Genomic DNA, 13,663 nt, shown 5'->3' on the forward strand with positions numbered 1-13,663 from the left:
GTGGCCCGTGTTCTCTCGTGGGCCTCGTCCAGGATGACGCCGTAGCGCGCCAGCAGGGGGTCGTTCACGGCCTCCCGCAGCAACATACCGTCTGTCATGTGCGCGCACCGAGGGAGAAAACACAACGGAGAGGTCTTTATTTTAATCAAACAACTGAAATACTGTGTCCTGTTATGTTAACCAGGTCTATCTTGTTAAGGATATTTAGAATCTAACTTTTTTTGCTAACAGAGAGACAAGACAGGCAGGTGCTATCTGAACTTCTCCAATGCTCATTTTGGTTTTCCGTTGAAAATTGTTATTGCTACGATGCGCCCCCACTGAACAACCCCAGTTTTTGGCTTCAGTAGACTAGCCCTTACTTGAGGAAGGTCTTGGCCGAGCTGCAGTCCTTAAATCTAATTGAGTAACCCACCTCCTTGCCCAGCAAGACGTGCACCTCGTCTGCCACCCCCTGGGCCATGCTCATGGCTTCCTCCCTAATGGGCTGGGTACAGGTCACTGTCTTCTTAGGGCTGCCCAAGAACTTCACCTTCTGGGGAGGGGGGAGAGGGAGAAAAGGAGATGGAAAGAGGAAGAGGTCATTCAAGCACACTCATCTGTACTCTCTCTTTACCTTCCCCACCTTCCACAAATCAGGAGCCAAACCAATACCATTCAAAAGCACTTTACAAAATGATACTGACGATAGCTTTGAGTAAGAAACACAGACGTTTTGATAGCACAGATGTTTTGAAGAGCAAAGCATTAATAAACTACCATTTACCGTCTGTAAACCCCGTGGCAGCATCCCCGATTGCCCCCCCTCTCCTATAAAATAGACAGCGAGCTCCAGAAATGCTGCGAAGATAGCTTGTATTAGACAGAGTCTGACAGCTCTCTACTGATGTGCARGCCCGGTGGGGATCCCCCTACTCGCTGTTCAAAACACGAGGAGACCTAAAGTTAGGAACTGTTCCTTCCGCTGGATTAGCCTTGGGCTCGGATGAGTTCCCGTTAGTAGCAACCAACCTCTTTGCCACGGTTAGGGAAAACACACACTCTGCATTTAACATGTCAACAAATCAAGATGGGGGGGAAAGGAGATGGGTTTCAGCGACAGGATGAGTCTGCAGTAAATAAAGAGTGGGCGAGTTTGTGAGGACACCCAGGCATCTCATTATTGAGTTATCAGTTGGCTTTTCTTAGCTTTGTTACCATATACAGTGCATTCGGTAAGCATTCAGAACCCTTGACTTTTTCCACATTTTGTTACGTTACAGCCTTACTCTAAAATGGATTAAGAAAATGTTTTCCTTATCAATCTACACACAATACCCCATATCGACAAAGTGAAAACCGTTTTTTAGAAATTGTTCAAATGAATWAAAAATTWAAAACTGAAATACCTTATTTACATACATATTCAAACCTTTTGGTATGAGATTCYAAATTGAGCTCAGGTGCATCCTGTTTCCATTGATCATCCTTGATGTTTCTACAACTTTATTGGAGTCCACCTMTGGTAAATTCAATTAATTGGACACGATTTGGAAAGGCACACACCTGCCTATATAAGGTCCCACAGTTGACAGTGCATGTCAGAGCAAAACCCAAGCCATTAGGTTGAAGGAATTGTACGTAGAGCTCTGAGACAGGATTGTGTTGAGGCACATATCTGGGGAAGGGTACCAAAACATATCTGCCTCCATCATTCTTAAATGGAAAAAGTTTGGAACCACCAAGACTCTTCCTAGAGCTGGCTGCCCGGCCAAACTGAGCAATCGGGGGAGAAGGACCTTTGTCAATGTCACACTGTATAATGATAGGAGACAGGTGCAGGAATACGTAATAGGGTTTTTTATTTCTACACCCAAAATAAAGTACATCATGAAAACGATGGGGACGAAGACCAAAACAAACACGTATAAATACTACCATTCAAAAGTTTGGGGTCACTWAGAAATGTCCTTGTTTTTGAAAGAAAAGCATTTTTTTTTMWCCATTAAAATAACATCAAATTGATCAGAAATACAGTGTAGACATTMTTAATGTTGTAAATGACTATCGTAGCTGGAAATGGCAGATTTTTATGGAATATCTACATAGYCGTACAGAGGCCCATTATCAGCAACCATCACTCCTGTGTTCCAATTTCACGTTGTGTTAGCTAATCCAAGTTTATCATTTTAAAAGGCTAATTGATCATTAGAAAACCATTTTGCAATTATGTTAGCACAGCTTAAAACTGTTGTCCTGACTAAAGAAGCAATAAAACTGGCCTTGTTTAGACTAGTTGAGTATTTGGAGCATCAGCATTTGTGTGTTCAATTACAGGCTCAAAATGACCAGAAACAAAGAACTTTCTTCTGAAACTRGTCKGTCTATTCTTGTTCTGAGAAATTAAGGCTATTTCCATGRGAGAAATTGCCAAGAAACTGAAGATCTCGTACAACGCTGTGTACTACTCCCTTCACAGAACAGCGCAAACTGGCCCTAACCAGAATAGAAAGAGGAGTGGAAGGCCCTGGTGCACAACTGAGCAAGAGGACAAGTACATTAGAGTGTCTAGTTTGAGAAACAGACGCCTCACAAGACCTCAACTGGCAGCTTCATTAGATAGTACCCGCAAAACACCAGTCTCAACGTCAACAGTGAAGAGGGCGAGTCGGGGATGCTGGCCTTCTAGGCACCAAATACAGGTGTATTTATTTATCGGTACGTTACTACACTAAAGATCAATGACAAGTGATTGAATTTGAAATCTTTTTTTATAAATAGCAAGGCAAGCTTACAGAATTGTACATTAAATTGGCAGTAAATGCTTTAGCTAGCTAGCTGGCTAGGTTCTTCACATCCACTGGGTTTCACAAGATGACAGCCTGGTTTGCTGGTTTTCTCAGGAGTCCCTAAAACATTAAACAACACGAATTGCAATTTATACAAATGTCAAATGCCCAAATGGCAAGCTAAATGTATAGCTAGTTCGCTAATTTTAGCTAATCAGCTGGCTTGTTAAAGATGCACTATGTAGAAATCGTTCCTCCATTTCCTGGTTGCTAAAATTCTAATAGTTCGCCTAATTTCAGTTTATGTGACAAAACAAGCAATTATAGTGTAGAGACACAGGAGGCTGGTGGCACCTTAATTGGGGATTACGGGCTCATGGTAATAGCTGGAGCGGAATCAGCGGAATGGCATCAAATACATGGTTTCCATGTGCATTTGGTCAGGTCGCCCAAAAAGTTACATATTGCAGTTTTAAATAGCAACTTTAGTTGATTAACGTTTTGACCCAAAAATATGCAGAATCGTTTTTTTCTCCAGCTACATTAACTAACATATTCCTCTTAACTGTACTTTTTTTTGCATGATTCATTATGAAGTTCTAATTACTTACAATTACTTCCATCCTAGTATTTTTGACAGCCATCTTTCTGAAGCAATTTGGGTCGCCGAGCTTTATGGGAGTTTTGATAACCACTCGATAGGAAGTCTGCATGTCTAGTCTGCATGTCTAGGGCCAACTAGAGGGCTGAAAAGGAACTACCCAACGTTGAGAGTTGAATTGGAACACCACTTCGGATGCAGGATCGTGCAAAACGGAGGGGGAGGGCTACAACTAATTTTATTTTATTTGAAAGGGGGGTATTGGGATTGAGCCTTAGTAAGTAACTAAGTAAAAGACAGAGTGTGTGTACCCCCATGCACGAGTCTACCCCTTTCCCTGCTTACCTGTGTGGTCTTGCCGGAGCCTGTTTCTCTGATAAACACGAAGCTCTGGTGGCGTGCCAGGACGTCTTTGAATTGCTCCTTGTACTCCCACATGGGCAGCTGCAGCCTCTTCTTCAGGATCTCATAGTAGCATGCCGTGTGAGGCAGGTTGGTGAACGGGTTGATCTGCTGCTGTATGGCTGTCTGCTTGATGGAGAGAAGGCCCGCACTGCCGCCGCAGACAGCTGGGTTCAGGGCCATGCCAAAGTGCTTGACGTCCCGGTCTCAGTCCCTGTCCTTCGACCGCTAGTCTCGGTCCCTGTCGCGGTCTCACCTGTGGTGGAGGTTACATGTTAGTAGTGTGTCAGACAAGACAAAGCTTTTTTATATCAGCCAGGCCCCATTCCCTTGTCTTTTCCCATCTCCTACGTCTTACATGTTGGCAGGGCTAGGGGCTAGAGTAAGGGCTATGGAACAAAATGGAATGACGCCAACACAGAAATAGAACAACTCAGATCCGAGAGGGTAAAAGTGCAACGCGGTTTGGCTATGACGTGTCCTTTTCCTCAAATAACATGAAAAGGTTACTGCGCATTTCCCTTTCACGCTACAGAAGAACGTAATCAAGTGTAGCATTCAAAGGTCAGATTAATGAAGAAATTAACAGTCTAAAATATCATAAGTCAAATGGTTAACACTTTCCTTTCACAAATGGGCGATATCTTTATTTCCTTTTTATCATGCTACAATGCATGTCTGCACCCAAGAACCCAAGTCTTGAATTTCCTTCTTTGACAAGACCAATGTTGAAAACAGAGTGATGCTGKCACTCAGATTTGTTCCTTTAAAATGTATGCCAAACAAAAACCAATGACTGCAAACCATACAAATTTGTTCAAAAACACATTTTATTGAAGAACAGTGCAGATGCAGTTTGGTAACAGAATGATGGGTTGAGCTGTTTGTTCCCATTTTGTTACCAAACTTTGCATCTTGCACAGTTCTTCAAGCKAATGTGTCTTTGTAAAACACGTTCAGTGTAAATTGTTAAAAGTAGTCCTTGTTCAGAGTTAAATGGTTTGTTAACTTGGCAATCATTGGTTTTTGCTTGAAATACATTTTAAAAGGGTCAAATCTGAGTCACGCTGTTAAAATGGAATTGCCCCCAAAGTAGCCTATGTCATGTCTCTTGAGCAACGCACTATTTCCTATAGCTACTGAATTGTAAAGGGAAATGTGATGCTCCAATAGTTTAGCTAGTGTAAAGCCTCAGAAGAGATTTTTCAACTAACTTGTTCTTGGCTAACCTTCTTTGTTCTCGATTTGGAAGAAAAGTGTATCTTATAAAATGTCAGTCTCCAGTTGRAGGTGGTTCTCCAAAAACCAGAGAATATTCAGAAAGATATTAAATCCACGTTTTGTATCGAGTGAGAAATACCTCTTGCATGTGTGTAGATCATTGTTTTGGTCGCACTGTGTGACCTGCTGTCATCTACTTCTACACGTGTTTGCGGCTGCGTCGCATAGAAACGATTAGTTCCTGTAAAGATATTGGAAAATACAAGATGTCTTGCGGCTAAGATGGCAAGGGAACTCCTCACTCGATTAAAAAAAATATTTGGATTTGATAACTTTCTGAATATTCTCTGGTTTTCGGTGAAAAACCTGCAACTGGACAATTATAAGATACACTTATTCCGAATCGAGAACAAAGAACGTATCACGAATAACAGGTTGGTCGAAATATTCCTTCTGAGGCTTTACACGAACATAGCTAAACTGTAACGGATAATGGAACATCACATATCCCGTTACTGCAGCTAACTAGTTATATTTCCTAGGAACATCAGCAGACCATCGTGTTGTCTTGGGTACACCACCTCAGAACTCATGTCCTTATGGGCCTAGAATGTTGGCATGACAGTCGGTACCCAATTCCATGGAAGGATTTCAAGAATGTCTGTTCTGACAACAAAGTTGGCCATAGGTTTTGATGTCCACTGACTGAYTCATTGGGTAACATGCAAATGAGACATCTTAGGGAATTTGTTATTTTCCTTTTCAGTTGCAGAACGTTAATGATAACGTTCTGACTTAGCTAGCTATCGGGCCCATTAGTTAGCTAACTAGCTAGTAGTATCTACAGAGCCAGCTTCAAATAGTTTCAATGAACTAGTAATGATCTAGCTAGCTAACATGCTGACGTTAGTTGCAGCCAAAAATTTCCTGCGCTGTAACGTTAGTGCCGACGAAACACAAATACAAAGGATCCTCTCCATATTATTCCATATACATAACCATTAGAAGACGTTCTCGTTTAACTCGATGAATAATCATCTCCCAAATCCAACCAATGTCGTTTAGACATCTTTTTTTACACGTACATAACTATCRAAAATAAGGAACAAAAGTAGGTCGATTATGATTTATGCCATGAAATTTCTGCACAGTGCTGCTAAGCACCACAAATATGGCGACCGGAAGCACTTACCTCAATCATTGTTATCTCTGCGGAAAATGACAGAAAAACWGCAATTTAACGTTAGTTTTGTCGAGCCAGATATATTCAATATTTGCGCCACCTGAAACTGTAAAGGACAGCTGCTGCCGTGGAGTCGGTGGTTGGCTGTTTGGGGATGTTCTGACTGACCAAATGCAGCCTCCCCCTAATAGAAAAAGAGGGTCCATGTGTAATACCAAATTGGCCTATGGTGATAACATAGAAAAGATAAACTGAGTTGTAGAATCCATCCCAAAGCCAAAAATGTGAGAACATTTGTTTCTAAATAACATGTACCGGTATATGATAAATACATATTTGAAGAGGGCTGTCCTTTTTTTTGTTATGCCAAAATGATGTCAGTGATGTTATGTCAGTGATTATTTCAAGCTTTGTCAATCTTTCAAGAACATATGAAAAACCCTATCCACATGAGACATGTTCAGTGCTTACATCTCTTCCAAGAGATTTCTTGAATGTTTCAACCTATAAGATTATGTAGTGATGAATCAGCTGGCACTGGAAACAATCATTGTCATCGACAGAGGTAATTACACAGCCTGGACATTGCTAACAAGCATCATAATGGCAAATGGCTCATTGCGTGTAACCAGGGATTGATGGTGATGGGGAAGGAGAGGTCAACGTTACAACAAAGCCTCACTAATGTTCTATATCCAAGGCGAATTTAAAATACCAGGCTTTTTTCTCCCTTTCTTTCACAGGCAATTAAATAACAGTCCAATTGTGTGTGAAATAGGCCTGCCAAGCAGAGCTGCTGACAGACATAGAGAAGACCAATACCACACTGACACAGGAGAGGAATAGCCCTTTTATCTAACTGTGAAAAGGGACAATAGCCTGCTACCTGAATGYAAAATCCTCTCAATAATATCAAGATGTGAGGATTGCAGGGCTGCACTCTAAACATCAAGTAACTGTATAACAATTGACAATAAAACTGGTATTGTTCAAAATAGTTATTTCAACAGATTTGCAAGATCTAGAGTGTATTTTTTTTTTTTTTGCACCACAGCTGTTCAAGTCACCAAAATGAACATTGACATCTTAGAGTAGAATCAATAGAACGTAAGTAGACAGGGTATTGAATACATGTTTATCCGGTTCTAAATATTGATTATTATTATTGTTGTTATTGTCAWTTTGTCTGGAAAAATGACAGAAGATAGCATTTTACTATGAAGCCCATCGAGCCAGTTACAGGAATCTATTTACAAACTATTACTAATTATTCCTTAATCTAATGCTGGGGTCATGTTTGAGTTCATTGGAGTAGAGATTCTCCTCCAAAACACTCCCACTCCATTTGGTTGCTTAAATTCTGTCATTCAAGCAACTCCAGTGGTTCTCTTCAGGTAATTCACTTCGTTAGCACTGTGTTCTTGCACGTGTGGTGGTAGGGATGTTACTTTTCGTGTCCATTGTCGAATATCACGTTACTTCATTTCAAATATCCAAGCTACTTTCTCAATGTTGTGAAACTATTCCATGGAAAATATTTAACACCACTTAAAACAATCTATGTCGGCCCCTTGTGCTATTAGACAATTATGATCAATTATACTTTTGATCCAAGAATCTGCAAGAAGCAATGGTTGTAGACATTTTCCATTTGTGTTGCTATTGTGAGGATGCACAGATGTAACCAGTGCGCCTACCCTTTCCAATAATATTACATATATTTACATATGCCATTCCGTTACAGGATAAACAAAAATGGAACACAATACGCCCTTCTATCTGTTGTTAGTTGTGTTAGTGATGGGACAGTGTACTGTGCCAGGAGGCAGACTCAAAAACTGAGGACAAAATTCCTGAGGTCAATGACTTGTATGGCACCATCTACTCTACCTGTGATGTTAAACCTAACCCCACGTTACCCCAGGGTCAACCCAAGGTCTATGGGCAGGTCRTCTTCAAGCAGTACTACCCAGACTGCCAACTGCAGATAATGGTCTACCTAAAGGGTTTTCCCAACAAGAATTTGGGGTTCCCCATCAATGTGGAAAGTGCCATCCACATCCACCGCTACAGGGACCTGAATGAGAGTTGTGATTCCGCCGGCCCCCACTTCAACCCCCAGGGGGCGAACCATCCCAGCCACCCGGGAGACCTGGGCAACTTTGGCTCAGAGTGAGGACAGATCTGCATTCTGCCCAAAGCCCCTGCCACACCGTTTGCCTGCTGTGTCATCGGAGTGAGCAGTCCTACTCTGGGATAAGACAGTCGAGCCGGACTGGGAAAAGCCCATTAACTGGAATCGGTCCCTAACAGAGAGTCAACTACAGACAATGAGAAGTGTTGGATCATGATATGGCGTGAACGTTTGAATGATGTAGTAGGGAATCACTTATCTCGTTCTTACCTTAAACAATTGATGTGATTTCGTGACAAAAGTTGCCGCTTTTAAGGAAATGGACGTCTTTCGATATTTTGAAATAGATTCTACAAACACAGATCTGTGAAAATGTAAAAGATGCAAATAAATTATTGAAATAAACARTTATTTAATGTAAACATATAGTAATTTGTTAATGTATAGTCCTGATATGTGTGTTTAGTATCTGAACTCATTCATACACTCTTAAGAAACAACAAAATATCAGCATAATATACAATGAAATAACAAGAACATCATCACAATATCACAGTACCACTGAAGGAGACAGACATCTTTGGGAAACAACTCACAGATCACAGTTTAAACGGCATGCCTTGTGAGCTACTCACTTTACAATAAATGGATGTATTGTACCTAGGGTTAGTTAAAGCACTTCTTTAGCCAAAGTTATAAACATTTAATAAGGCCAATCACTGTGGAAAATTAAGTTACCGTTTGCCCATACACGAATTACACCATTATTTGATAAAGTGGCAGCAATATCTAGATCCATGGTTTAATCACAAAGTTAGACACATTTGGAATGTTAAAGGTCAGTGCTGAAGAGCACCTTAGATGGGGAAAGCACAGAAATATCCAAACTGTAAATTAGGATTTTCACCCCTTATCCTTTCAGATCTAGATAGAACAGGTTTTTATATGCTGGTGTCCCGACTCCCCTCATTATAATTATAGACACACACGTTGATGCTATAAGTGAGCTAAAGCTGGTTGACTCATATACATTCACTGTTTCTCTTTCTCGGCAACTGTGTGGTCTGGAATGATGTGGTCGCTCAATGTGTCGCCCCCTAACCTGCTTTTAAAGGCTTAATGCTCATGCAGGTGTGTCATTTCAATCAACAGAAATAGCTCAACCATTACTCACGGTTGAAAAATAATAATATTTTCCCTGTAACATTTAGCTTAAGCTTTAGTTATCCAAGTCTTTTTTTCCCTATGGGATAACAAAGCGAGTGACTAACCAGGTTGTTGGATGGCTCATTTTGCCTGAGTGAGACAGCGGTGCATTGATCAAGAGGGAGTGTGTGGGAGTTCGAGATGACAAAGCTGGCAGTTTCTAAAGATGGTTGTCACACACTGGAGTAATGGGGGCCCTGCAGGTAGAGATGCCCTGAGGTGATGCACTGGAGCAGCCAACTCCAACTTGATACGCTCTTGACGACAATGTGCATGATGGGGCTTCTCCCAGCAAGGAGAGGCACACAAACAAGCACAATTCACAATTTCAATAGTTAAAGATTGAGTAGGAGTGTTGGAGGATGCTCCATCTAACAACACGTCAATTGACTATCATGTAAACACTCCAAACACATTTGAGTAAATGTTTTTAACTGAAGACGACCTCATTACTATCCAGACCTGGGTCGAATGCATATTGTGTACTTGAGGTGTGCTTGATTTAGCTTGTCAGGCACAATGGAACCAATAGAATAGTCCCAAAACTGCATACTCCAGGAGAGCATAATCAACAACTGCACAATGCCAGGTGAGCTAAATCAAGAGCACTTTAAGTATTTGAAAGAAAAGAAAATACGTATTTGACCCAAGTCTGTTACCATCCAGGAGAGGTCAACTTTACCCAAGGTACAAGCCGGTCCAGGACAGTGATGTCTATCCCCTTACTGCATATATCAGTGGCTCCTGTCTCTTCTTATCTTTCCGACCCACCCTGTTATCTTAATAGAGATCACACTGTACACCTCGGCAGTGTGCTGACCCCCGGCGTGGCCTCTCTGCTTATCGGCCCACCACAACTCTCCATCCCTCCCTCCACAACATCATCTGACGCCGGCCTCACAAGGGGGCCTCGGGAGCCATTTTGGTGCAGCGGTAGATTGTTTCCTCAAAGGAAAAGCGGAAACTGTGAGATACACTCTTAGGAAAAAAAGGTGCTATCTTGAACCTAAAAGGGTTCTTCAGCTGTCTCCATAGGAGAACCCTTTGAAGAACCATTTTGAGTTCCATGTAGAACCCTTTACACAGAGGGTTCTACAGTACACAGAACCCTAAAGAGTTCTACCTGTAACCAAAAAGGGTACTCCTATGGAGACAGCCGAATAACTCTTTTGGAATCCTTTTTTCTAAGAGTGTAGGTCACAACGGACAAAGAACCATCAACAAAGTAGAATAGTGACGTGGATGAACGTGTCTGAACTCGACTCGACCCGAGTAGCTACTCAACTTGGGTGATTTTACACAAAGTATTTGCATAACTGCCCACGGATTCTCCACCTCAATTCCCTGTGCATAAACAAATCAAATGGAATATAAATAAGGCCATAAAAAGCAACAACCCGAGTGGTTCCGCATGTTGTTTCCCCCGGGACTTTGCCCTTGTGGGGAAGCACAACACATGTAATTGGACGTAGTAAATAACAGTGAAGAGATGTAACTCTACAGTATATCTAGGACCTTTGTGGAGAGGAGAGGTTGTTTGATGTTTGCTGTTGGGTTCGGGTGATTGATACTAACGCTAATGCTAGCGGGCGGCAGCTTTATTTGCTTCTTTAATCAAAGATAGCATCATCAAAAACATTGCACTGACATATGGGGATCTGAACGTATAGACACAATGCAATAATCACAGCATCATTCAATAAGCAGACGCTCGCACAAGGGTGGGAACGAGTTGAATGGCTCATCCATGCGTGGGTGTCAAACAAACAGGAAACATGATATCCGACAAGACATTTCACACTGTTTTTTTCCCCCTCCCCATCAGAGATAATGACAGACCTGTCATCCACTGAGCAGAAAGTTACACTTTCAAATCACAACACCAGGCAACGACCCCGTGGGCTCGCTCGGTGCACTCTGATTGGCTCCCTCGCCCAGGGATTGCTGATAGAAGTCAGGTAACGTAAAGAAGAGAGAACTGAATGAGACGTGGGACACAGACACACTGCCATTGGCCATCAGTGGCCAGGGCACCTGGCTGGTAAAGTAATTAACCCCGCCGAGTGGTTGGCATGGAAACCGCTGACTCCAAGTGTRCCCCCCACCCTCTGCTCTCCCCCTAGTTCCCTGGCGATGATGGAGTGTCAAATCCCACRACATCCAGCTGCCTCCTGCCTCCTCCAATCACACCTATTAGAGCTGGCAGGCTCCGTGGTGACCCGGCTGGGCCACTGTCTGTTTTTCCAGGGTAGTGTGTGTGTCGGTGTGTGTGTGTCTGTCCAGGGTAGGAGATGAGGGGGGGCTAGGCTGAAGTGTTTGGAGCAAAGCATCTCCCTATGTGAGAATGTGATTAGATTGTAGTGCTGCCAAAATCCCCACACTGGATCTCAAAACAAATTCACTGACAGGTACATATAATAAGGCACACCTGTACACACACACACACACACACACACAATTTTTAACAAATAGTATTTTAAACAAAACTACGTAACTATTCTAAACAAATTCATACTTACATAAGAACCCAGGCGGACTCACAAACTGACACCCACACATGAACACACACATCCACACACACTCCCTTTCACACTCTCTTGCGCACACACACACACACACAGAGAGTGGTGTAGTGGAGGGTATACGCAGGTTTACGCCATATACCCTCATGTTTTTCAGTGGGCATTGCCTATACTCACTCCTTAATRCCCAGGATTCATATCAAAGTAGTGTAGTGGAGGTGTCCTCCGTATCAATTAATAAGGCTGATGGAACAGATCAGAATGCTTAAAATGTTGATCAACTATTCTTTCTTCACATTCTAGGCACAGCAATGTGCCCATGGCGGTAGGCCTACGCGTGAATGTTCAAAAATGCAATTAGCTGGAAAACACCTTTCTAAAATGCATATCGCCCATGCAAGCGGTTTTATGGACAGAGATGGAAATATCTGTTCGAAATGTAGAAAGAGAGGAGTTCTAAAGATGCAACAACTATCATGGMTTGCTAATATAATTAGTATAATGTCTTTGGCTGCTGGACCATGAAAGAAAGAAAACCAATCGAACAGGAGATTGGTTATTGGTTATGAGGAAGTCTTTATAAAACAATTGCCTCCACATTTCTATGGTGAGATTTTGGCTATGGGCTACTTTGAAGCAAGGTAAGACATGGTCATAATATGYAGTAAAACGTCCAGCTTTCAAACAATTAAGGAACAGGACAAATATAGCCATGCTAATGACAAGCCTAACCGTACTCTGGTAGATGGAAAGGCTTTCCCAAAACCTTCTCAATTAAACGTTAACTACAAAGTAGCCTATGCCTACCTGGCAGAATGATATCAGGATTATTTGCATCAATCCAGTGGCCATCTGTTTAGCAAACTCCATCTCATGTACTCCAGACACACCCCTAACCAATCAACAGTACTAGGTGCCTGTACTCCAGAAACACCCCTAACCAATCAACAGTACTAGGTACCATGTACTACAGAAACACCCTAACAATCAACAGTAATAGGTGCCTGTACTCCAGAACACACCCTAACCAATCACAGTACTATAGGTGCCTGTACTCCAGGAACAACCCCTAACCAATCAACAGTACTAGTGCCTGTACTCCAGACACACCCTAACCAATCAACAGTACTAGGTGCCTGTACTCCAGAAACCCCTAACCAATCAACAGTACTAGGTCCTGTACTCCAGAAACACCCTAACCAATCAACATACTAGGTTCTGTACTACAGAACACCTCCTAACCAATCAACAGTACTAGGTGCCTGTACTCCAGACACACCCCTAACCAATCAACAGTACTAGGTGCCTGTACTCCAGAACACCCCTAACCATCAACAGTACTAGGTGCCTGTACTCAGAAACAACCCTAACCAATCAACAGTACTAGGTGCCTGTACTCAGACACACCCCTAACCAATCAACAGTACTAGGTGCCTGTACCCAGAAACACCCCTAACCAATCAACATGTACTAGGTGCCTGTACTCCAGAAACACCCCTAACCAATCAACGTACTTAGGTCCTGTACTCAGAAACACCCCTAACCAATCAACAGTACTAGGTGCCTGTACTCCAACACACCCTAAAATCAACAGTACTAGGTGCCTGTACTCCAGAAACACCCTAA

The 13,663-nt window shown here is 42.3% G+C and overlaps 1 protein-coding gene across 1 annotated transcript; it reads right to left on the reverse strand.

Moving 5' to 3' along the window:
• Positions 1-6: 6 nt before the first annotated feature.
• On the reverse strand, positions 7-6,368 carry LOC139022575 (ATP-dependent RNA helicase DHX15-like). The gene is made up of 4 exons (XM_070435842.1): positions 6,185-6,368; positions 3,715-4,027; positions 416-535; positions 7-91 (listed from the first exon to the last, which is right to left on the reverse strand). The coding sequence occupies exons 2-4, from the start codon at positions 3,952-3,954 to the stop codon at positions 65-67; spliced, it is 387 nt and encodes a 128-aa protein (XP_070291943.1). The 5' UTR covers positions 3,955-4,027; positions 6,185-6,368; the 3' UTR covers positions 7-64.
• Between the last annotated feature and the right edge of the window lie 7,295 nt (positions 6,369-13,663).

Source organism: Salvelinus sp. IW2-2015, linkage group LG3 (genome assembly GCF_002910315.2).
Source record: "Salvelinus sp. IW2-2015 linkage group LG3, ASM291031v2, whole genome shotgun sequence".
NCBI lineage: Eukaryota > Metazoa > Chordata > Actinopteri > Salmoniformes > Salmonidae > Salvelinus > Salvelinus sp. IW2-2015.